Here is a 27345-nt window from a genome sequence, read left to right on the forward strand (position 1 = left end):
GTTTCAAAAACCCAACACTTGAGAACATTTTGCACTATAGCCAGATATTTCCAAGGTCGTACCCAAAGGGATTGCCAAATATACCCTTTTTTGAGATGGATCTAAATCAAGCATGGGCAAACTTTGGCCCTCCAGATGTTTTGGACTTCAACTCCCACAATTCCTGACAGCCAGTATTTGAGAACACAAAAATGCTGGACCACTGTAAAAGCCACCATGTCAGACTACACAGAGAAGCCATTGAAATCCACAAGAAGCACATGGACAATTTCAACAGAAAAGAGGAAACCATGAAAATAAACAAAATCTGGCTACCAGTATTAAAGAAAAGTTAAATCAGGACAGTAAATAAATAACAACACCCAGAAAATGGGAATTCCAGACAGAAAACAATCAGGGCCAGTTAACACCTCCCAACAAAGGATTCCCCCAGGCAGGAAGCAGCCAGGCTTTGAAGCTGCAAGGCTATTCAATGCTAATCAAGGTGGCCAATTGCAACATTCACACTTGCCTCCCACAGACAAGAGTTCTTTCTCCCACCCTGGACTTTCCACAGATATATAAACCCCACTTGCCTAGTTTCCAACAGACCCCATAACCTCTGAGGATGTCTGCCACAGATGTGGGTAAAATGTCAGGAGAGAATGCTTCAGGAACATGGCTATAGAGCCCGGAAAACTCATAGCAACCCAGCCAGTAGGCTGTTGCTGAACAACCTATGCACTTTTAGCATCAAAGGAAAAAATACCCAGGATTTTCTCACTTAATATACAAACTGTTGGCATGTCTGGGGAAAAAGAATAGAATGCTTCTATACCAGGCAAGGGCAAACTTTGCCCGTGTCTGGTGTTAGGAATTGTGGGAGTTGAAATCCAAAACAATCTGACAGAAAACTGGGAGTTGTAGTTTGGCATGCTACTGGCTCTCTTCTGCAGGGAAGGCTAGGGACTTTTTAAAACTACAACTCACATGATTACATGGCACTGAATCTGTTGCAAGTGAGCTGGTGCCATAATCCTCCTGGAGAGATCTCTTAAAGGGATATCCTCTGGCTCTTAAGGATTCCCATTAGAAAGGCTTGCCTGCCTCAGGTGTTCCCCTTTAAGGCTAACTGGCTCTTGGGTAAGTCTGGAAAGAGCAAAACCAAACCGGGGAAGAGACTTTTTTCCTAAGAGGGAGAAAGAGAAAGAGGCTGGTGCTGGTTCCCTTCTTTCTTCCCTCCCTCCCTGCTTTCTCTCTCTCTCTCTCTCTCCCTCTCCGACCTCTCTCTCTCTCTCTCTCTCTGCAACCTCTCTCTCTCTCTCTCTCCGACCTCTCTCTCTCTCTCTCTCTGCGACCTCTCTCTCTCCCCCCCTCTCTCTCTGCAACCTCTCTCTCTCTCTCTCTCTCTCTGCGACCTCTCTCTCTCCCCCCCCTCTCTCTCTCTGCGACCTCTCTCTCTCTCTCTCTCTCTCTCTCTCTCTCTCCCCGACCTCTCAGAGAGAGAGAGAGAGAGAGAGAAGCAGGGAGGAAGAGAGAGCCATGCCCACTGCTGCGGAAGGTGGAAGGCTTCAACTGAGCCGGTGATCCCCGTGGGGGGGGGAGGGGGGAGACACCTCAACGGCGCCCCAGGGGACCCTGCGCTCCAAGCGGGGGCCTCACTGGCCTCCATGTTGGACCGGGCCTGTATAGAGAAAATGGAAAGAGAGAAACAGAAGGAAGGTGGAGGTGCCATTAGCATACCTTCCAAGTCTCCTGATTTTGCAGGGATAGTCCTCATTTATACTTTGATATCCCACCTTTTCAGCTGCATTTAAAATGTCCAGTTGTGCTCTCCTCTTTCCGCTTCCCTATTTATCCTCAACTTATTTCAATTACTGCAAAGTTCAAAGTGCAAAAGGAGTTTGCATTCAATCAACACGTCTGAGCAAGAAGAGAGACACAATTTTGCCCTTCCCAATGCACTAAATGCTCTCCTTGAGAAATCCATAATAATAATCTCATATTTCCAATAGTTTCATCCCTGCCTAGTTTCAAAATGAATGCCTCAAAGAGAATGCAGTTCTCAGTATGAAAAAGAATGCCTCTCTCCACATTAAAACAAAATATAATATTTGTATATTATTAGCAATGATTTTCTCCCATCGCCACCCAGTGTTATATTCCTGTTCCTATGTTACTTCTGAAATGCATCTTTGCCAGACTGACATTACCAGAAGTGTGTCACATACTGTACTTTTACTTTTAAAAATCTCTTTGTTGTGTTTTAAACATGTTTAAATTTGTTTAAACTATGTGCTTTTTAAATAGAAATCTCTGGAATTTGTTTTAATATTTTGTAAGTGTTTTCAGTCTCTCAGGAGACTGGTGTAGTATAAATAAAATATATAAATAAATCATAAAGTTACTTGTTACTTCTGCATTCTGAATGAACATGCCTCCTTTTTCTTATCTGTTCTGTCTGTTTTTGCCACATCTTTTCTCTCTGTCTCCCCACTTCCTTCTTCTATGGGGCAATCTGTCTGGCTTGCTAAAGGTTCCAGGTTCAATCCCAGCCTTTTCCAGGTAGAACTGGAGACCCCTTCCCAAAAAGAACAATTGCCCATTATTGTCAACGATGCAGGGCTAAATAGACCAACAGATGGATTCAAAGCAAAGTTTCCACTGAGCTGCTGGATGACAAACTGGTCATTTTGAGCTTTATTAATTTATCATATCAGAACCAATTTGAGACTACAGCTAAAATGTATTAAAAGCCACAAAGTTAAAAACCTGGCATTATATTAGATTTTTTTTATCAGAAGTTGGCCACTTGGAGTGCCTCTGGTGTGGCTGTAAGAAGGTCCTCCACTGTGCACGTGGCAGGGATCAGACCACATTGCAGTAGTTGGTCTGTGGTTTGCTCTTCTCCACACTTGCATGTTGTGGACTCCACTTTGTGGCCCCGTTTCTCAAGTTTAGCTCTGCATCTCGTGGTGCCAGAGTGGTCTGTTCAGTGCCTTCTAAGTCACCCAAGACTTCTGTGTGCCCAGGAGAGTGTTCCTCATCCAGCATTAGCCATGTATTGAGGTTTTGGGTTTTTAACCTGTCACTTTTGGACTCTCACTTGCTGAGGTGTTCCTACAAGTATCTCTGTAGATCTTAGGAAGCTGTTTCTTGATTTAAGGCATTGGCATGTTGGCTGATATCCGAACAGAGGATGGGCCGGAGATGTCAATGCCTTGGCCCTTTCATTGCTGGCTGCTACTTCCTGACAGATGTCAGGTGGTGCAATACTGGCTAAACAGTATAATTTCTCCAATGGTATTCCACACTGGACATGCGTATTCAGCAGCAGAGTAGCAAAGCGCAAGGGCAGGTGCCTTCACTGTATCTTGTTATGATCCCTAGGTTGGGCCAGTGAGCTTTCGTATGATATTATTTCTAGCACCCATTGATCACCACAGATATTCCCTCTGCATACATACATGCCATACACATATATACATACATACAACCCAGTCTATTGTGACAAGACACCACTGGTTATATATCAGTTTCCAAAGCCTGGATTATTCAATGGAAGGGGGAACGTTTTGTTCACCAGCACTGACTGTAATGATCTTAAGGAGTTTATGCACCCAGCATCTTGAAATGATAATTTCCTAGTCTGACACCAAGTTTACTAAACATCTATGTAATTCCATCTTGCATCCCCCAGCTGTGCACTTTGTGCTGATATTTAACTTGATGCCAAGTCGGTGAACAAACTATGCTTTCTGTAGCATTTCATTCCCTCTTAGAGTAGAAAATGGGACATAAGTCAGTGGGAAACCATGTGAAGATCTTTTGAATTTAAGATGCTAATGTGTGGGGTCACAGTGCAAATCTACACAGCCAAAGGTTCTTTCCGGCTGTGCGTCAAATGGCTGGACCTTTGAATCTTAGTATTTGTTAAGCTCATGTAGTCATTTTGATCATTCTAGTAATTAGCAACACAACATTAGTTTCTGGAGATTTTCATAAGTACACACGCTGGTCACAATATTTCTTGAGTTAGTTAACTGGTTGGTTAGTTTTTTCCTCTGTCCCTCCCTCTCTCAGTTGATTGGTTGACATTGTTATGTGCTACAATCATATATGAAAGCTATTATCTGTAACTAGAAGGGAAGAAAAAAAGTATCAGATACTTTAAGTCAGTCTTACTTGCCAGTTTGGAGCCTTTGAAGATTGCCTTGAGTGAATATGTACAGATAGATATGAACACACTGTGATGTGATTGGTGTGCCTGCACTTAATGTTACTGGATAGCAAAATGGCCAGGAATTTGAATCCAGATCTCCCAGAATGTTGACCCAATGCTCCTATCACTACCACACACTGCTCCCACTGAACTCAGTACAATTACTTGTGCATATATTTACATACTGGATTTTTTTTTTGTTAAAGCTAGGTTTAGGCACATGATCAGCTTAATTCCTCAAATATGTCTTCATTTGTTTTTAGCAGGCATGGGCAAACTTGGGCCCTCCAGGTATTTTGGACTTTAACACCCACAATTCCTAACAGCCGGTAGGAATTGTGGGAGCTGAAGTCCAAAACACCTGGAGGACCCAAGTTTGCCCATACCTGGTTTACAGGATGGCAGGCCAGAAGATACAACTGCTGTTTTACTGAGGGGAAACAGAGCTGAAATGTTGCATTCTTTAAAAAAAGAGAATATGATATTAAATTATATAAAAATGCATAATTTATCTGAAAGACCAGGATAAGCAGTACAGTAATTCTACCCTCCTCCCTGTAATAGGTTCATTTTGCACTGATTCGGTGTTGTGGCTGATGTTTCCTTGACAACCTACTTAATGCTATTTAAGGAACTTTAAACAATCCTATCATTTAATGATAATTAGGAATACCTGGTTACCAGAAGGTGAAAGGGTATTTTGATTAAGACTGAAGGGAAGCAAAGCTCAGTACCAAGCTGATAAGCAATTGCTTAATGCTACAAAGTCAAGAGCATCTGCATCTGTTTTGCAAATCAATCATGCACTTGTGGTTGTCCTTTTTAAAAATAAATAAATAAATAAATATGTTTTTATTGTAAATACCAGTGGAATAATAACAAAGTCTATCACCATTTCAATATTTATTTCCAGTATTTCTACCCCACCCTTCTCCCCTGGGGGACTCAGGGCGGCTTACAAATTGGCAACACAGTGCCATCACAACAACAATACAGTACAAAAGGCATTAAAAACTAAAAACATTTAAAACATCATAAAAACCAATACACAATAATAAAACAGTACCATGCACCGAGGTACACATCCAATTATATATTCTCAGTAACATAACACTTGCTAATTCCACCTTTATCTCCCACTTACGTCTACTGGTTTTTCACCCCTCCCCCGCCCTCTTTCATTCAGATATTATTTTAATTGATCAATCGTAAATAGAGAATGATTCAATTCTTTATATTTTCTTTGTCCTTTGACTTTATCTATCAATTTGTCATTGTAAAAAATTGTCCTTGTAAAAACAGATTCCACACTTGGAGCCTGGAAATGTTGTCGTCGTTGTCATCATGTTCGTGATGATGATTATCATCATCATTTTATTACAGGTCCCAAAATCTCCCAGCATTGGGCATATTGGCTAGAAGATTTTGGGAAGTGTGATCCAAAAAAAGGTTACAGAGGCCTTACATTCTACCAAAACCTCTGATTCACTTTTGTTCATTGAAGTATATAATTCTGACCTACTATATTAAATTTTTTTGAATGTATACAAAATAGCATACAGAATATCATATTTATTTCAGCTGTTCATGGAACCAAAATGTCCGTAGGTAATGTTTGGGGCTTTTAGAATCAACAACCTGCCTTCAGAAATGAAGAACTTTTTGTCTTTCATTCCAAAATGGACGTAAAGCTTTCCTTTCTGGATATTGTGGTTCTGATTTTATCCAATTGTTGCTACTGCGATTTTTATTCCTGATGATTTTTCTGTTGAAAGCCATTTTGAGCATGTATGTATATGTTTTGATGTTGTGCCTTGAAGTCATTTCCAGCTTATGGTGACGGTAAGGCAACTTTATCATGTGGCTTTCTAGGGTTGAGAGTTTGTTAATTACCCAGAGTCACACATTGGATCTCCATGGCCAAATGGAGAATTGAACCCTGATTTCCGGAGTTGTATTCTAAGGCTCAAAACATTACACCATAGTGGCTCTTATGTGAGTATACAGATGACAGAAATAGATAATGATATATATATATATATATATATATATATATATATATATATATATATACACACACATACACACACACACACACACACACACACACACACAGTAGAGTCTCACTTATCCAACACTCATTTATCCAACATTCTGGATTATTCAACGCATTTTTGTAGTCAATGTTTTCAATATATCGTGATATTTTGGTTCTAAATTCGTAAAGACAGTAATTACAACATAACATTACTGCGTATTGAACTACTTTTTCTGTCAAATTTGTTGTATAACATGATGTTTTGATGCTTAATTTGTAAAATCATAACCTAATTTGATGTTTAATAGGCTTTTCCTTAATCCCTCCTTATTATCCAAGATATTCGCTTAACCAAGGTTCTGCTGGCCCGTTTAGCTTGGATAAGTGAGACTCTACTGTATATATGTATGTATGTATATATATATATAGAGAGAGAGAGAGAGACAGACAGACAGACAGACAGACCCTGGTCGTGCAGCGGGTTAAACCCCTGAGCTGCTGAACTTGCTGACCGAAAGATCAACAGTTCGAATTCAGGGAGAAGAGTGAGCTCACACTGTTAGCCCCAGCTTATGCCAACCTAGCAGTTCGAAAACATGCAAATGTGAGTAGATCAATAGGTACCATTCTGGCAGAAAGGTAACTCCATGCAGTCATGTCGGCCATATGACCTTGGAGGTGTCTACAGACAATGTCGGCTCTTCGGCTTAGAAATGGAGATGAGCACCAACCCCAAGAGTCAGATACGACTAGACTTAATGTCAGGGGAAAACCTTTACCTTTACTATAGAAAACAAAATAAGCAAATAGGCAAATACATCTTGAGACAACCTAACTCTTTCTCAAAGAGCTGTTGGGAGGATAAGTTTGGAGCAAGAAGAGGGAACCCTATATGACACCCCAAGCATCCTCCCATTCTTCCAACAATTCATAGCCTAGCCACCTTAAATATTTACTAAAGCAGGCATTATTTTCACACTGTACCACTAGATGGCATAAGTAACCTAGTGGAATAATCCTACACATTCAACTGGGACTAGCATGGCCTAGTTGACTTCTGTTGGAATCAAGGGGCATTTTCACCCTGCTGTTCCACTATCTTTTAGCTGCTGTGGTTAAATCCTATGAAATTGTGAGATTTCCAGTTTAGGGAGGGGTATTTAGAATTCTCAGCCAGAGAGCTGTAGTGCTTCACCAAACTACAAACTCCAAGGATGCAGCTACAACCGTTAAAGTGGAATGACAGCACTATCATTGTGAAGAGTGAAAGGGCCCAACTGCATTCATTCACCCACATAACCTCAAGCTGTCTTTATTTTTTTGAAGCAATTTTTGAGAGAAATTAAAGATGAAGCTGTTAAGACATTCATTGCCAAGCTCCAACCATTGTATACATTGGTTCTTGAAACCTTGTGGGATGGTGACGTAAACTTCAAGAAAAATGAGGAAATGTATGGCCAAGAAAAAAAGGAGGGGCAGATTTGCATAATATCTGCACAGGCTAATATAGTGGTATATTGTTTTTGTTCATCTCTGCCAAGGCAACTTCAGTTTATGGTGACCCTATGTATGAGTGACCTCCAAATCCCTTTATCACCATTATCTCTTGCAGAATTGGGGCTGTGGCTTCCTTGATTGACAGTATCAGTGTAGTCATCTTAGCATTTAGGAAGAGTTCAGACTTTTTTTTTCTCTAATAGCCATTTAGTTGTCTTCTCAGCAGTTCATGATATCCATAAAACCATTTCCTGGCACCACATTTCAAATTGTTTGATTTTCTTCCTATCAGCTTTCTTCACTATTCATCTCTATGGCTGTGTGGAAGGGCCCTGAGCCACCAGTTCTCAAAAGTACAGCATGAACAAAACTTTCACGTGTTTCCATTAAGTGTTTGCCCTCAGGGACCATCTAAATAGGAATGCCAGCAATCAATAGATAGCAAAGTCTTGGTAATAAAGAGTATTTAATGGAAATAGTGCGTTAAAGCACTAAGCTGGAGACCGAAAGGTCCCAGGTTCAAACCCCGTGAGCGGCCGTTGTTAGCTCCAGCTCCTGCCAACCTAGCAGTTTGAAAACATGCCAAATGTGAGTAGATCAATAGGTACCGCTCCGGCGGGAAGGTAACGGCGCTCCATGCAGTCATGCTGGCCACATGACCTTGGAGATGTCTATGGACAACGCCGGCTCTTCGGCTTAGAAATGGAGATGAGCACAAACCCCCAGAGCCGGCCACAACTGGACTTAACGTCAGGAGAAACCTTTACTTTTACCTTTTTATTATTTTATGACAATAATATTAATAAAAGGATAAGCAGTGAAGCCCAACATCTGGAAATATGGTAAAGATTTGGGGAAATGTGGCATAAGTTCTAGAAATAAATCAGTGAGAATAAGCCATGGAATGGATTTGTGGAAGAAAGGATTGCTGATCTGAAGTAAGGCTTAGTCAGAGCTGGGAAGGTGTTTGTTGTTATTGTTGTTGTTGCTGCTGCTGTTGTTATTTTAGTGTAACTCCTCTAGCATCCAAGGCAGCATGGGCTGGTGGATTTGAGGACCGGTAGTCAAAACAGTTAATTTCCCAGTTCTGAGTATGGGAGAGTGTGCGTTATATTTCTCCAAATCTCACAGAGCGATTTGGGCTCCAGGTTTGATATGGGTAACCTTTCAACTACATTTGTGTTTTTCCCCCTTTGCATTTAGATGGTTTTGATTAGATCTGTCAAGACTCATTTCCTGCTGCCCAACCATGAAATGTGAAGTATCAATTAAACGGATAGATAGTCAAAGTGATGAATATGTATAATTCAAAGGCTTAGCTCCCTGTCACCAGTAGGTCACCCTTGATGAGGGCTAGGCTCCTTTAGATCTTTTTCTTTTCTTTCCCTTGCTATTTTTCAAAAACTGACAAAGGTGTGGGGGTGGGGAGTATTCATGCCTTTGATATTTACTGGGCTTTTAGCATCTACATCTCTAGATCTCTGCAATTAAAAATTACCATTAAAATGCAGCAGGATTCATTACTGAGGTGGTGTGGACAATGATAATTTCCCCCATCTCTTGAATCTGTTGGATTGCCCCTAAGTAACAAAGACGTCCAAGATGTGAAGAAAGAGATAAGAGAAGTAGTTCTGAGACGACGGGTTCATCGTTCTTCCTTATAGCTCACATTAGATATTGCCTCATCTAAGTTCATGGTTGCCAAGCAACCAGGATGTGTTTATTTCCTCTCTTCATCGACTTGGATGGGTTGAGATGCCGTGGTGGCACTGAATTGCACCTAAACTTCTTGCAAGACCAAGAACCCCAATGCAAAGCTTGGAATGGGTACAGCTTCAGACTTTGTTGTGTACCTTCAAGTCATTTCTGCTGATGGTGACTCTAAAGCAGGCATGGGCAAACCCTGGCCCTCCGGGTGTTTTGGACTTCAACTCCCACTATTCCTAACAGCCTTGGGCCCTTTCCTTTTCCCCCTCAGCTGCTTAAGCTTAAGTGGCTGAAGGGGAAAAGGAAAGGGCCTGAAGCTGTTAGGAATGGTGGGAGTTGAAGTCCAAAACATCAGGAGGGCTGAAGTTTGCCCAGGCCTGTCCTAAAGGGTTTCTTGATAAGATATGTTCAGAGGGAGTCTGCAATCACCTTCCTGGCCTGGCTTGACAGCAGTGTGTGCGAAAAAGACCTTGGAGTCCTCGTGGACAACAAGTTAAACATGAGCCAACAATGTGATGCGGCTGCTAAAAAAGCCAATGGGATTCTGGCCTGCATCAATAGGGGAATAGCGTCTAGATCCAGGGAAGTTATGCTCCCCCTCTATTCTGCCTTGGTCAGACCACACCTGGAATACTGTGTCCAATTTTGGGCACCACAGTTGAAGGGAGATGTTGACAAGCTGGAAAGCGTCCAGAGGAGGGCGACTAAAATGATTAAGGGTCTGGAGAACAAGCCCTATGAGGAGCGGCTTAAAGAGCTGGGCATGTTTAGCCTGCAGAAGAGAAGGCTGAGAGGAGACATGATAGCCATGTACAAATACGTGAAGGGAAGTCATAGGGAAGAGGGAGCAAGCTTGTTTTCTGCTGCCCTGCAGACTAGGACACGGAACAATGGCTTCAAACTACAGGAAAGGAGATTCCACCTGAACATCAGGAAGAACTTCCTCACTGTGAGGGCTGTTCGACAGTGGAACTCTCTCCCCGGGGCCGTGGTGGAGGCTCCTTCCTTGGAGGCTTTTAAGCAGAGGCTGGATGGCCATCTGTCGGGGGTGCTTTGAATGCGATTTCCTGCTTCTTAGCAGGGGGTTGGACTAGATGGCCCATGTGGTCTCTTCCAACTCTACTATTCTATGATTCTATGATTCTATGATTCCTTTTGGACGGGAAAGCGTGACTTGCCCAAGGCCACCAAGTGGTTTTCAGGGCTAAGTGGAGATTCAATCACGGTTTCCCGTAAATCCTAGTCCAACTCTCAAACCCACTAACACCACACTAACTCTTCAATTCTGGCAGCTGTAGTATGAAAAGCTCACCATCGCTCCTTTGCCATGTACCGACCATCACCTGATCAGGTTTAGACTCACTGTGCCCCCCAACCTCCGCAGGGGTGGAGGACCTTAAAAAATGGTCCGCCCCCGGAGGCTTATGGATCCGGATGGATTCCTGACGGCTCTTGGGGAGTTTCCCGCTGCCTCGATTGGTGGTTGCCCTCTGTCGATGCTCTGGTTGCCCTCTGGAACAAGGAGGCGACTAGGGCAATAGACACGATTGCTCCAGAACGTCCCCTCTCGAGTACCCGAGCTAAACCATCTCCTTGGTTCACCGAGGAGTTGGCAGCGATGAAGCGAAAGAAGAGGGGTCTAGAGCGCGTGTGGCGGTTGAAGCAGGATGAATCAGACCGAGCACGGCTATGCCTTTATTTAAAGGCATACGCCGCAACAATAGATGCTGCTAAGAATGTTTTCTTTGCAGCTAATATTGCATCCGCAAAGAACCGTCCGGCAGAGCTGTTCCGAGTTGTTAGAGGTTTGTTGAATCCCATCTCTCAAGATGGGATCCCTGACAACTCGGCAGCCCGCTGTGAAGCATTTGCTCAGTTCTTTGCAGACAAAGTCGCTCTGATCCGCTCTAGCTTTGACACCATATTAATGGCAGCTTCCGAGGATGTAACACGAGCACCTGCTTGTCCTATTTTGATGGATTCTTTTCAATTGGTTGAGCTCGAGGATGTGGACAAGGTGCTTGGAGAGGCGAGGGCTACCACATGCATCCTAGACCCCTGTCCATCCTGGCTGGTGAGAGAAGCCAGAGGGGGATTGGCTGAGTGGGTGAAGGTGGTGGTGAATGCCTCCCTTCGGGAAGGCATTGTTCCAGCGAGCCTTAAATTGGCTGTGATCAAACTGCTGTTGAAGAAGCCATCACTAGATCCCACTCAATTGGACAGCTATCGGCCTATTTCCAATCTCCCCTTTTTGGGCAAGGTCCTGGAACGTGTGGTGGCTGCGCAACTCCAGGCATTCTTGGTTGACACTGATTTTCTGGATCCGGCGCAGTCTGGCTTCAGGCCGGGGCATGGTACCGAGACAGCCTTGGTCGCCGTAGTCGATGATCTATGCCGGGAACTGGACAGGGGGAGTGTGTCCCTGCTGGTTCTGCTGGACCTTTCAGCGGCCTTCGATACCGTCGATCACGGTATCCTTCTGGGACGCCTCGCGGGAATGGGACTTGGAGGTACTGTTCTGCAGTGGCTCCACTCATTCCTGGAGGGTCGGTCCCAGATGGTGTCATTGGGGGACGCCTGCTCGGCCCCACAACCGTTTACTTGTGGGGTCCCGCAGGGGTCAGTACTGTCCCCCATGTTGTTTAACATCTACATGAAGCTGTTGGGAGAGATCATCCGGGGTTTCGGGGTGCGGTGTCATCTGTATGCAGATGATGTCCAGCTCTGTCACTCCTTCCCACCTGTCACTAAGGAGGCTGTTCAGGTCCTGAACTGGTTTCTGGCCGCTGTGTCGGACTGGATGAGGGCTAACAAATTGAAACTGAATCCAGACAAGATGGAGGTCCTCCTGGTCAGTCGAAGGGCCGAACAGGGAATAGGGTTACAGCCTGTGTTGGATGGGGTCGCACTCCCCCTGAAGACACAGGTTCGCAGTCTGGGGGTTCTCTTGGACTCATCGCTGAGCCTGGAGCCTCAGGTTTCAGCGGTGGCCAGGAGAGCCTTCGCACAACTCCGCCTTGTGCGCCAGCTGCGCCCGTTCCTTAGGAGGTCTGACTTGGCCACGGTGGTCCACGCTGTGGTTACAGCTCGTTTGGATTACTGCAATGCACTGTACGTGGGGCTGCCTTTGAAGACGGCCCGGAAGCTCCAGCTATTACAACGGGCGGCAGCCAGATTAATAACTGGGGCGGCTTACAGGGAGCGTACTACCCCCCTGCTAAGCCAGCTCCACTGGCTGCCAATATGCTACCGAGCCCAATTCAAAGTGCTGGTTTTGACCTACAAAGCCCTAAACGGTTCTGGTCCAATTTACCTGTCCGAACGCATCTCCTCCTATGAGCCCACAAGAACCTTAAGATCATCCGGGGAGGCCCTGCTCTCGATCCCACCGGCCTCACAAGCACAGCTGGTGGGGACGAGAGACAGGGCCTTCTCGGTGGTGGCTCCTCGGCTGTGGAACTCCCTCCCCAGTGACATCCGGCAGGTTCCATCCCTTTTGGGGTTCAGGAAGAAGCTGAAGACCTGGCTATGCGCGCAAGCGTTTAATGAATGAACTCAGTTAGCATTGACATGGATCGGATTAAGGCTTTTGCACAAGGTCTGGTGGATGATTGGTATATATATTTGGTGTTGCATTGTTTTAAATTTTTATATATTGTATTTTACTATGTTATTTAATTATTTTAACTGTTTTATTCTTATTTTATTGTATTATGATGTACTGGTAGTGATCCTACCAGTTGTGTAAGCCGCCCTGAGTCCCCTCGGGGAGAAGGGCGGGGTAGAAATATTGGAAATAAATAAATAAATAAATAAATTGGGAAATGTGGAGGTGCATAATACCTCATCACACTGCAAAGAGCCACAGGATTGTGTAGGATGGAGGTATGAAAGGTAGGTGAGCATCAACAAAATGGAACAATACCCAAGTTATTTGAGGAATATAACATGGTGACAACATCAGTTGATGCTGCCAGTCATGTGGCAAAGAAGGAAAAAGAAAAATAAAGGAAAAAAACAACAAAATGGAAACAAAAATAAATAAATATGACCTAAACAAATTACTAGTGAATACATTCAATAGCTTAAGCACAACAAGTTAATCGGGCTTTAACACAGCAGGTTAATTACCAAGCTGCCATAAATCTTGCCAACCAGAAGGTTGAGAGTTTGAAGCCCAGGTCAGGGTGATCTCCTGACGTTTAGCCTAGCATCTGGTTACCTGGCAGTTCAAAAACAACTGTGAATAGATAAATAGAAACCGCATTGAAGTGGGGAGGTATTTAGGCTCGGCATTTTGATTAGAAAAAGGAGGTTTACAAACAAAGAAAGCTTTTCTGCAGGGAGATGAAGCGACAACACCCCCCAGTGGCTGGAACTGAGCACAACCTCCAAAGATGCCAAAAGATAGGAAAGTCTATATATACCTCTATCTGTTGTCTGTCTTGTCATAGTTTTAATCCGCATTGAATATTTGCCACATATGTGTTCTGTGATCCACCCTGAGTCCCTTTCGGGGTGAGAAGAGCGGAATATAAATACTGTAAATAATAAATAAACTAATTGTTACATGAAAAGATTTCTTGCTGGAGTTTAGAAAAAAATACTCTTCTGGATCATTAAGTCCCAGAATCCATCCAACAGATTAATCTTTCTAATTCAATGGTTCTCAAACTGGAGTACCCAGATGTTTTTGGCCTTCACCTTCCAGAAATCCTAACATCTGGTAACTGGCTGAGATTTCTGGAAGTTGTAGGCTAAAAACATCTGGGGGTCCCAGGGTGAGAACCACTGTTCTAAACTGTTTCTTGCTCACATATTATGTGTTTAGCAATTAGTATTTTAAGGTGGTAAACGCACATGCACACACTTACCTTGTCACAAAAAACCTTGATCTGGCAGAAAGCTCGATGGATGGGCTTATTGCTGCGATTATTGTAGCTGTATGTATCTATCTGGATCATCAAAGGAAGACCCTTAACTCCTTTTTGTGAAGAAAAGTCTGTGCTCAAGCAGTTCACTGTGATGAAAATCTGATTGGAGAGGAAGAGCAAAAAAAAAAGAGAGAGAGCTATAAATGTACATTCATCCGCAGATGAAAATGGGACTCATAGAAAAGCGTGGAGCCGCTCATTAATCTTGAAGGTTCCATTTGCAACAACCCTAGAGAAATCAGCTTCCATGAAATGGAAATTAGTTTACCTTAATTAATCATTGCTTAATTCATGGTTTTAGCATAAGCAATCTAACAAGGACAGAATGGCTCCAACAACTCAGCTAATACAACTACTTTACATGGGAAACATTAGAATCAATAAAAGAAATTTACTAGAAGCCTGTAGGTAGGAGATTTATGAGAAATGCCTAGCCATTTGAGTCACTGAAATCAATAAGTGGAATTCAGTTCCTACTCATCTTGCGACTGTTGCATGGTCTTTGTTTCCTAAGGGAAGACTTTGGGAAAATCTTTTGGACCACTTCTGTGGCCGGCTAGGAGTGGAGGCTATATGGTCACAATTCATTATCAGTGCAAGGAAAGGGTGATGACGCTGGTGTTTGGAATCAAGCCTGATTCCAGATTGCCCCAAAGCTACAGAATACCCCAGAGTTTCCAAAACAGGGCAGTCACTTTAAACCCCAAATCCCCACAACTCTCACTGGAAGAAGATGTGAAGATATACAGCCTTTCGTTTGGGATCAGTCCGGGTTTTTTTTGCTAGTGTAGACACAATTCTAGTCCAACATTCAAATGACGACAGTCAAACCTCCACAATCACAGGAGTTAGAGGCACAAGACCCATGTGAAAAACTGACTATTAAATTTGCTATTTTTTACCTGAAAGAACTCATCTCTGGAAGCTGAACATAGAATCACATTGGATGACCTAGAGTAGTGTTTCTCAAACTGTGCTCCTCCAGTTTATCAGCTGTTAGGAATTGTGGGAGCTGAAGTCCAAAATACCTGGAGGAGCACAGTTTGAAAAACCTATGACTGGAAGAAGTTGAGCAAAGAGTCTAGCAAAGAGATTACTAGAGATAACATTTTAATCAAATCTATCAATAATCCAATCCACAAAAGTCAAAACTGTAATTGTGGAGAGACAGCTGTACACTGTACTTGCTCTCTGACTATGGCTTGAAAGTATTGATAATGCCTATAAACTGTTATAAGGGCCATAAAGGAAAATTTCCTATCCCAAAAACATTTTGATGGAAACCCTCCCTAACTGTTTCAGAAAAGCCACACAGAGGTAAAGCTAATGTGCTTTGCATGGGGAACTTGGCAGCGTTCATTTGATTATGAGGACTGATATTACTATCTACTAGAGAAGTTGGCTCGGCTTGTTTGCTTGACCGAGTTAGGAGCACAGCAGCATTTCTGTGCTTGATGCTATCATGGTACTCCATGCCTACAAACAACAAAGTTGAACTTTAACTCATTAAAGAGGAGAAGGGGAAGAGATTTACTCAGCTACAGTGCAAAATAACACAGCATTACTCAGATTTACAAGCATGTAGCAACACAACACTCCCTGTCTAAATATAAGCTTTTTCAGGCCATTCTCTGGTGACACAATATATGCATGGTAGAAGCTACATCTCCAGGAATCTCCCATACGGCATGCCCACTAGTTGTGGAATTCTGGGAGTTGTAGTCCAAAACTTTTTCCAAAATCTAGAGAGAAGCGGCACAGAAATCAACAGACTTCGATGGGCCATCAAATACTTCCCAGCTGCCATAGGACTACATCTTAGAAGGCTAACAAATGTGTGTGGCTTAGGCAGTACTACAGCATCCTCTTTTTGCTTTGTAACTCTTCATTTCTGACCATCTGCTTCTTCTTCCACATTGGCTTCTTTTCTCAATCTTTCCCTAGCATTTTTACCAGCGTCAACTTCTTCCAGTCATGCTGGAAGACTTGGAGGTTTCCAGAGAGAACACCTCTCTAGGAATCTCTATGTCCGAGTTTCTTAAACTGTGCTCCTCCAGGTATTTTGGACTTCAGCTCCCACAATTCCTAACAGCTGGTAAACTGGTGAGGATTTTTCATTTGGAAAACTTCTACCCTTCACAACTATGACTTCAACACATGGAGAATTCTGCCCCTTGAATTATATGAGGGAGGAGGTGCTTTAAGAAGCTTCAAATGGCTTTCTTGAGCTTTGGAAAGTTGGCAAATGAATGGGTTAAAGAAATGCACTCAGCTGTAGCAATGAACTCAATGGAAATGGAGAGAAGCAAAATGAAGATAATGCGGTGAATATAACAGACTATCATTTTAGAAGATTGACTATCCCCTCCTGCAATGGTAATGCCATATATCAGGGCTCTTTAACCATCAATAATAGTATGCTGATGGTGTGCACACATAAAGGCAAAAAGCTGTCATATCAGTATTAATGCTGTGTTATTTTGCACTGTAGCTGGAGAGAATTCAATTAGAGTTAAGGCAGATCAATGATTTGGGATACATTTTCATGCCTCAGTGCACCACCCTATTAGGTTACTTTAGTCACAGTGGGGGGGATTTAAATAGGAAAGGCAATTTACAAGCACCCAACCCAGAGCCATAGACAATTCCTGTACATGTTCTTCGTTTTCATTTAGCCTCATGCTTTAGATGATGTTAATGCTCCATTACATTTGTTCTGGGTGCCCCAGAGAGCATCGTTTGTTATCACACAGATATTTTGATTTCAGCTCCATGCTTTATATGTGTGTATATGCCTTCAAGTCAACTGTTGACATACAGCAACTATAAATTTTTCATAGAATTTTCTTAGGCAAGGAATACTCAGAGAATTGTGATTTTGCCAGTTCCTTCCTCTGAAATATAGCACCTGATATTCATTGGCTGTGTCCCATCCAAGTACTAACCACTTAACTTTGAAAACCAGACAGGATCTGACACATGCAGGGGCATCTTTATACCATAATAATAGATATTCTAGGAGATATATTTCTGGGAAGAGCCAGAAATCACACAAAGTAAACTGCTCTGGTATCATGATATCAATAAATCAGCTATTCCTGTTCCAGGTCCTATTAATCCCAGTCATAATGGCTAGTGATCATGGCTTATAGCAGTAGTTCTCAATCTGTGGGTCCCCAGGTGCTTTGGCCACAACTTCCAGAAATCCCAGCGAGTTTACCAGATGTTAGGATTTCTGGGAGTTAAAGGCCAAAACATCTGGGGATCCACAGGTTGAGAACCACTGGGTTGTAGGAACAGCAGGACACCAGGTTGTTCTTAATGTTAATACCTGAGAGAGATGAGTTAAGTTAAATTTGCAAAATGTACAGATCAGCTAGATCCACCTAGTGATTACCATTATTTAAAAGTGTTCCCACTAAACCCATTGGTGGTCTCTGGGTCAAAGCAAGAAAGAACTTTACTCAGGAATCCTCCAAGCTTGAACCTTTAGGCAAACCAAACAGGTGACTAGACAAACTCTCTTTCTTGCTTTGGGGAAGACACTGCTAATGCTATCTTATGGTATCTCATTTGCTGAGCAAAAGGCAGCCAAAAGATCTATGTGGGTGATTCTTTCAAAAATCAATACCCAAGCAGCATTTCCTCAGGGCTTGGGCATTACTTAGAGAGATTAAGGCAGACAGCAAGTTCATTGGTATTTGAAAAAGAAAAGAAGCAGAGACAACTTGTACTGATGGAAGCAGAGATAGGGAAGACTTTTGCTTGGGGCAATGGGGAATGTGGGGATCCATCAGCACTGGAGGGAAATCTTCATTCACTTATCTCTTCTGAGGGAATCTATTTGGTTACTTTACAGATTTTACACAAGTGCTTCTTTGGGTTTAAAAAAATGACTATCTGGATTATATGGTAATGGCCCTTTTGCTATACTTATGTAAAATTGTTTTCAACCTTTGTAGGTTGTGTATTGGCATTTATAAGAAATGTTTGCTGTATCTGGGCTTTTAAAGGAACTGGCTGCTGATTATGTTAATTATTAACATGTGGCTCTACTGGAATGTTTTATTGTATCTTACTCTGGTTTCTATATTTTAATAATTTATGAATAATAACTATAAAACAATTCTAAAAATTAAAAAACTGCAGCTCTGTTTTAATTACTGACGTTACCTATTTTGTTTTAAATTTCAAGTTGCTCAGATCACAGAAATTAGCAGACTTCCATCTATACAGGGAAGGTGAGGAATCTTCAAATTTCTCCTTAAAGTTTAGAAAGTTACTTTAAAAAACAATTTGTTAGTTATTTCTCTGAGATATTGCTGATATAATTACTATTTTCAAAACTAACTCTACTGACACATTTTCAAAAGTAACCAGTACAGTATGACTCCCATATTCATGAAGGATACATTCCTGAACTTAACATGGAAACAGAAAATCATGCATAATAACAAATCCTATTGAAATGGATGATTCTGGAAAGAATAACTTTTGCCAGATGTTATCATAGAGTCTTCACTGTGGGATCTATAAAATTTTCTAGGTCATCCAATTGAAGCATACCAGAATAATAATGAAAATACTATTTTGGCTGTCTGTGCCCCTGTTCAGAAGATTCCACCTCACTTTCTGTCCCTGTGATAACTGGATTTTGAAAAAGTTGGCTTGTTATGGAAACAAGTATTGGTGTTAAAGCTTCAGTGGAGACACCTTTTCCCTGTGATAACTCTTTCAGGAGTGAATTTCCCAAGGGGTAGACTTCCTGTTGTCTCACCCCCGTTCTTATCAGTCATTTGTAAATTGGATATTTGTAACTCGGGGACTGCCTATATAATCTTTCTAGAAATCTCTAGATCCTCCAGCACCACTCTATGGTCACAGTGAATATGGAGGAACTATTATAAATTCTCTAGAATAGGACCTGGAAGGTCTATGGTGAAAGCTTAATTAAGTTATGTTGAGTTCCAAAACTACTTCATGTGGAAGAGATTACACAGCATAACCAAAATGTACACTACTCTTAAATTGTAGAATTTATTTATTTATTTACAACATTTATACCCCGCCCTTCTCACCCGAGGAGACTCAGGGCAGCTTACAAAAATTGGCAAAATTTAATGCCCAAAAATGAAATCATAAAAACAAAACAATACATACAGAGCCATTAATAACATGGTTAAAACACATTATAAAAACCTTAAAAACGTATATATAATTAATTCCATTCGTCCAAGATGTTGCCAGGTGAGAGTATAGCAGCGGAAATCAGTAGCATCCAGATAACACCATGTGCAAAGGACTCAGACCAGGCAGAGGAATTTAAATGAACAAAGGAAACTTTACTCTTGCTTGTAGAGTTGAAATATAAACAAACAGTTCTGCAATCTTACAAAGTCCATGTAGATGCATAAGATCAATAACCTAATCAATCATCATCAATATATATACAGCATAGTAGCTAGAGAGCCTTTCTTCCCAGTGCTCTCTCTAGCAAGCTCAAATCCCAACTGACATTCCTAGCCACCTGCCATCAAACTCGATACATTGTTTGAGGTGTGGCTTGCCTCTGCAAAAGAGCTGAGCTCCCTTTTTGCAGAGTTCCCTTTGCAAACCAACTTTTGCAAAGGTTTTCTTCCAAGGGATTTCTCTTACACATACACATACACATAAGCAAATTGGCGTAATACAAGATCCTCATACTTCATCCTTAAATCAGGTCATGTCAACTTTATCATTTACTCATCAAAAGCTTGGGCACATAACTGTGTTTTCACGGCCCTTCTGAAACCCAGCAGGGTATTTATATTTTTAAAGACTTTTCATTATCTAGCTATCTTGTAGTTTGCATAGCTTTGCACAAATCTTGCATTTTGGGAAATGGATTTATGTGTGAGGGATAAGGAGGAGTTGGTAGTGAATGTTTAAGGTAAAGGTTTTCCCCTGATGTTAAGTCCAGTCATGTCTGACTCTGGGGGTTGGTACTCATCTCCATTTCTAAGCCGAAGAGCCGGCATTGTCTGCAGACACCTCCAAGGTCATGTGGCCAGCATGACTGCATGGAGCGCCATTACCTTCCTGCCAGAGCGGTACCTATTGATCTACTTACATTTGCATGTTTTCGAACTGCTAGGTTGGCAGGAGCTGGGGCTAACAGTGGGCGCTCATCCCACTCCCGGGATTTGAACATGGACACCTTTTGGTTCGCAAGTTCAGCAGTTCAGTGCTTTAACACACTGTGCCACCAGGAGCCCCTAGTGAATTTTTACCATGTGTAAACCACTCTGAGTCCCCATGGGAGATAGAGCGGTATATAAATAAAGTTTGTTGTTGTTGAGAAGTAATTGATTTATTCTGCAATCCCTAGAACGCTTACTAGAAAACTCTGGAATTTAACTGTAGAAGACTTTGAAGGAAGACTATTAAATTACAACTGAGGGCCCTTCCATACAGCTCTATATCCCAGAATATCAAGGCAGGAAATCCCACAATATCTGCTTTGAACTGGGTTATCTGAGTCCACACTCAGATAATGTGGGATTTTCTGCCTTGATATTCTGGGATATAGGTCTGTGTGGAAGGGCCCTGAGATCTGCAACAAAATCTTATCTGTACTTTCCCTTCTAAAAAGTATTTGTCCATGGTTGTCCATGGTTCCTGCCAGCGGGCATTTCCATCTAAGAAGGGGATTCTGTTTTTTCACTCCTATTCATATTTCTCTTCAAACTATAGCTTTACATTAGAGTTCATCCCTCTGGACTGTATCTCCCATGCACTGAAAACCATTGTCTGTAGTTGACTTCTGGATGTTTCAGCTCAACAAGATCTGGTTTCAATAAATATTTATTAAGTTTCAATCATATACAATAAAATTCGGGTGAACTGAAAAGAGAGGGGGGTGAGGGATGGGGTGATGGGTTTACATAAATATTGGTGGACAAAGAGGGAAAAATAGGAAGAAAGAACAGACAGGGAAAAAAAAGAAAAAAAATAGGAAGGAAAAAAGAAGAAAAAAAAATTAGAAAAAGAGAGAGAAAAAACAAAACAAAAAAAAAACAAAAAAAAAACCACAACAACAACACCAAAAAAAAAAAACTAAAACAAAATTGACTTCCGCTTCGCCGCCATAGAGGTTGCCGTCTACTTCCTCCTGTTTTTCATTCGTCGTCTTCACTCAATTCTTCTATTTCCCATACATGGGTTATTCGCCAGGTGTCCGAGGTGGTCTTCTATTTGTTTATTAATTCGGTTTTGTTCCTACTGTTATTCTTCTTCATCTTCTTCTTATTGTTATTATTTTTTTTGACAAATATTTTATTTGTTTATTGTTATTATTTATTTGGTTTTCTTATAATTTTTTTCCTGGTTTGTTATTTATTTATTTATTGTTTATTTATTTTTTATTATTATTATTATTTTTTGTTTATTTATTTATTTCTGTTCTTTATTATTTTCACTTCTTATTATGGTATGTCCTCTCTCTGCTTATTCCTCTATATTTCATCTATTCATATGTTTGTTTACCTTTTGCCAATCGGTCTCTTTCCTTGTGGTCCCCTGTTGTTTGGCTATTAGGTAAGTTAGTCTATCCATATTTTTGATTTCTGAAACTTTAACTAACCATTCAAGTTTTGTGGGGATTTCTTTTTTTCGCCAATGTCTTGCGTATACTATTCTAGCCGCTGTCGTGAGGTACGTCATTAATTTCTCTTCGTTTGACCCAGCCTGTATTTTTGAAATTCCAAGTAAGTATGTTTCTGGCAGTTGTCTATATTTGATCTCCAGGATCTTCTGTATGTTTTTGTGGATCATGGCCCAGAATTCTTTTGCTTTGTGGCACTTCCACCATATGTGGAAATAACTTCCTTCCTCCAATCCACACTTCCAACAGTTGGTATTTAAGTTTTTATTTATATTTCCTAACTTTTTTGGTGTTATATACCATCTATAAAATTGCTTCATCCAGTTTTCTTTTAATTCGAATGCATAGGTCAGTCTCAATTTCCTATTCCAACATGCCTCCCACTCCTCTAGGTGAATTGATCTGCCAATATCTTTAGACCATTTGGTCATACAATTTTTGATGTAATTGGTCTCAGTATCCCATTCCAAAAGTACTTTATAGATTTTGGAGATGAGTTTACCGTTTGTAAATAATATTCTATCCCATAAGTTGTTTTTGCTCATAAAGCCAATTGGCCCATCTCTTCTAAAATACTCCCTGAGTTGACCATATTGTAACCATGATATTTTTACCTGATCGTTTGAAATTTCCTGATGTGATTTTAATGTCCATTCTGATCCCTGTTTTATCAGTAATTCTTCATACTTTGGCCAATTACACCATCCCAATAGCCTTCTTTGTGCTGCCTCCAGGGGTGAGATCCATGTTGGTGTCTTATTATACATTCTCCTTCTGTATTTTTGCCATGTCTTTATGAGTGCTGATCTTATTGGGTGATTACAGAAATTTTTTTCTATTTTTGTCCTATCATACCACAGATAGGAGTGCCATCCGGCCCTGAGATCAAATCCTTCAATGTTTAGTATTTTCCTATTTTTAAGTTGGATCCAGTCTTTGATCCATATCAAATTGCAGGCCTCATAGTAAATTTTTAAATTTGGTGCCGCAAATCCCCCTCTTTTTTTATCGTCTGTTAAATTTGCCCATTTGATTCGGGGTTTTTTTCCCTGCCAGATATAGTTGCTCAGGTCTTTATTCCAATTAGCGAAATTTTTCTGATTTCTCAGTATTGGCAGGCATTGAAACAAATAAAGCATCCTTGGAAGGATATTCATTTTGGTGGTCGAAATCCTTCCCCATAGTGATAATTTTAAGTTCTTCCACTTTTCAAGATCCCTTTTGATCTCTTTCCAAGTGTTCTCGTAGTTATTTTGTAACAAGATCTGTAGGCCCACTCTGGCTCTGCATTATGCGGCAACTGAACGTGTCCAGTTCTCAATACAGTAGAGTCTCACTTATCCAACACTTGCTTATCCAACGTTCTGGATTATCCAACGCATTTTTGTAGTCAATGTTTTCAATACATCATGATATTTTGGTGCTAAATTTGTAAATACAGTAATTACTACATAGCATTACTGTGTATTGAACTACTTTTTCTGTCAAATTTGTTGTATAACATGATGTTTTGGTGCTTAATTTGTAAAATCATAACCTAATTTGATGTTTAATAGGCTTTTCCTTAGTCTCTCCTTATTATCCAACATTTTCGTTTATCCAACATTCTGCCGGCCCGTTTATGTTGGATAAGTGAGACTCTACTGTAGTTCCCATCCAGCCATTCCCATTTCTGCAAATCTAAACAACATTGTTCCCTGGCAGGACTGTTTTGGCCCCCATCTTGTCTGTTACCCATCATCTATATTCCATGTAGAGTCCCAGTTTTGCAGAGAAAGCAATGCAACAACATCAAAAATAGCTATAGAAGAAATTATAAAGGAAGTAGCTGAGAATCAAAGAAGCTTCAGAGAACCTACTTAAAACTGAAGATAGAAATTCTCCTTCACATTAGAATTTAGTTACTATATCTGCAGTTATAGGACACTTGAAAGCAAAAAATGCTGTTTTATTGGGATTTATATTAATACTAATATCTGTACTGAAGCTGTTCCATACAGTACCGTAATTAGTGAAAATTGAACAAGCGTCCAGGTGTATCAAATAATAAGTTTCCACCAGGTGGTGCTCCAGGGAAACCTGTTCCGACTTGTACGGCTAACTCTGAGCACCAGGGAGCTGGGCAATAAGGACTCTGATCAAAGGACAAATCATTAAACCACCATTTACAACCTTTTCTTTTCTTGGCCAGTCCTGCTACAATCCTGCAACTGTCATGACCTTGGTGACTAGGGAATTCTGGCAGCTCCTGTCCAGATAAGTAGCATTTTTAGACTCTGGGGTAAAAGCAATAGTAGTTATAACCAGAGCAAGCCCCTTGTAATAAAATATTTGTTACTACTAATAGCATAAATAACTGTTTTTATATAACCAGTGTTTTATATGCAAAATACCATGTAAAGTGTTGCTAAAAAACCTCGCCTGGAGTTTCATTTGCAAGACATAAGAGAAATTAAGGCATATAATGTTATAATGTAAATTTTCAACAAAACAGAACCATGCATTAATTATATTTTTACCTTTTTTGTCCTGTTCTTTCAGATATTATACAGTCAGTCCTGAACGCTAGGCACAGGGCTGGGTTTTAAATAAATAAAGCTGCTTTGTGCGAAGTAAGTCCAGCTTTTATAGTTTCTTTTGACATCCGTTACCTTATAAATTCCATGCAAAGTAAACGCCTTTGTTCCTGCTCAATACCAATGTCTCCAGCAAATGTTTACATTTCCCTTTAAGAAGTTTCCTCAACTCTGCACCACGCCCCAACAACTACATAAAAAACTCAATTTGTAGTGAAAGCTAGTTGGGACACCTGTTCAATCATTTATGTACACTGCAGATCCGAAATGCATTGTAACCATGGTGTCCTATTTTAGATGAGATTTAAAGAACACCATCTCTACGGTAAATACTGAAATTGTTTTGGTAATTCTGCTAATTTTCTTGTGTCCTATTTTAATATAGATTTTTCACTAGGTGCTTGGAGCCCCTTCCAATGATAAAGTTCTATAATCCCCTCCCTCTCTCTTTTACTCAAATACATACAAATGAGGATGTTCATACAATGTGAAAGTAGAAGGCCCAACGAGGTTAAAACATCAGCGTCTGTCTTACAATTTGTACTTACTAATGTTTTTATTCTACACAAGTAATACACACTCTTATAAGGAGAAAGGGGTGATAAAGCTTTAAATGAACTCAGTTTTCCAAGAGGAACACTTAGATCAGCATTTCTCAACCTGGGAGATCGTGAGGGGTGTTCAGATGGGTCACCAAAGACCAGTATTTTCTGTTGGTCATGGGGGTTCTGTGTGGGAAGTTTGGCCCAATTCTATCATTGTTGGGGTTCAAGGGGTTCTTTGATTGTAGGTGAACTATATATCCAAGCAACTACAACTCCCAAATGTCAAGGTCTATTTTCCTCAAACTCTACCTGTGTTTAAATTTGGGCATATTAAGTATTTGTGCCAAGTTTGGTCCAGATCCATCATTGTTTGCTCTCTGAATGTAGGTGAACTACAACTCCAAAACTAAAGGTCAATGCCCACCAAACCCTTCCAGTATTTCCTATTATTTATTTATTTATTTATTTATTTATTCAAACTTATATGCCGCCACTCCCCTAGGGCTCGGGGCGGCTTACAAGAACCGGCTAAAATCAACAATTTAAAAACATCTTAAGTCATGGGAGTTCTGTGTGCCAAGTTTGGTTCAATTCCATATTGGTGGAGTTCAGAGTTTGGTGGAGTTCAGAATGCTCTTTGATTGTAGGTGAACTATAAATCCCAGCAACTACAATTCCCAAATGACAAAACCAATCCTCCCTGCAACCCCACCAGTATTCAAATTTGGCCGTATTGAGTATTTGTGCCAAATTTAGTCTAGTGAATGAGAATACATCCTGTATATCAGATAATTACATTATGGCAAAATTACAGTTATGAAGTAGCAACGAAAATAATTTTATGGTTGTGAGTCACCACAACATGAGTAACTGTATAAAGGGGTCACGGCATTAGGAAAGTTGAGAACCACTGACCTAGGCACTCTGAATGAATTAAATTCTCCAAGGTTAGATGAACAGTTTCTAAGGGTACTTGTAGATGCCATATGTTTTGGCACAATCTCACTGGCTGAAAAGAGAATCTTGTGTGGAGTTGCTGTAAATACATGAGTCAACCATTTAAAAAAACTAATACAATTCCAAGATGCCTTCATAGACACAAACATAAGCATCGCTCTGTTCTTATCAGACCTCATCTGATTTCAGCAAAAAAGGTCTTTATACAAGCAAAATTCATTTTAATCTTAAAATTGTGAGAAAAGTCAGAAAAGCTATCAGAACAATGGAACCAGGTTTAAAACTACCCTTAGAAGAGTCTGTAATTAGAGCTCTTTGTAGTGAAATGTTTGCCAAGGGAAAGGCAACCTCCACTGGCAAGAATCTTAGCTATAAATGACTAGGTTAGTGGGAATGTATTCATGCCCAGAAATGAGATTTCTTTCCATGTGACCTTTCAAACATTATGCATCATTTGCACACGTCACAGCCTTGGAGTATAGTGGCCATGGTAATGGGGGGAGTACAGAAGTTGCAATCCCAAAAAGTAAACATTTCAATGTATGGGCCTAAAGTTTAATCCTGATAGGAAATACCTCCATTGAAGCAATTAGAGGAAGGCAATGGCAAATCTCCTCTGGATACATCTTGTCCTCCAAAGCTCCCTTAAGACTAGTCAGAGTTAACTTGAAGTTCTATAACAAAAAACAAGTGGAAAGCTCTTCCAGTTGTGTTCAGAAATTGAACAGGGCCCTGGGAACTAGCGATATACATCTCAATCACCACCTGAGGTGGTGTGGGAATACCAAGTCATCTTGAACGGACCACGGAACGACAGACTGGTTCAAGATTGGGAAAGGAGTACGGCAGGGCTGTATCCTCTCACCCTACCTATTCAACTTGTATGCAGAACCTATCATGCGACATGTGGGGCAGGATGAATCCAAGGCTGGAGTTAAAATTGTGGGAAGAAACATTAACAACCTTAGATATGCAGATGATACCACTCTTATGGCTGAAAGTGAGGAGGAGCTGAGGAATCTTATAACCAAGAGAAAGAAGAAAGTGCAAAAGCCGGGTTGCAGTTAAACACCAAGAAAATCAAGATTATGGCAACCAGACTGATTGATAACTGACAAACAGAGGGAGAAAACATGGAGGCAGTGACAGACTTTATAGGCATGAAAATCACTGCAGCCACAGACTGCAGCCAGGAAATCAGAAGATGTTTACTTCTTGGGAGGAGAGCAATGACCAATCTGGATAAAA

At 41.0% G+C, this 27345-nt stretch overlaps 1 protein-coding gene across 3 annotated transcripts in view; it reads right to left on the reverse strand.

Moving 5' to 3' along the window:
* Nucleotides 1–27345, reverse strand: part of grhl2 (grainyhead like transcription factor 2) — a 102585-nt gene that overhangs the window by 32730 nt on the left and 42510 nt on the right. For all 3 annotated transcript variants that reach the window (XM_062980127.1, XM_062980128.1, XM_062980129.1), the window contains exon 9: nucleotides 14318–14476. In XM_062980127.1, the coding sequence (XP_062836197.1) occupies nucleotides 14318–14476 (159 nt within the window). The remainder of the gene's footprint in view (nucleotides 1–14317; nucleotides 14477–27345) is intronic.

This window comes from Anolis carolinensis, chromosome 4, assembly GCF_035594765.1.
Source record: "Anolis carolinensis isolate JA03-04 chromosome 4, rAnoCar3.1.pri, whole genome shotgun sequence".
NCBI lineage: Eukaryota > Metazoa > Chordata > Lepidosauria > Squamata > Dactyloidae > Anolis > Anolis carolinensis.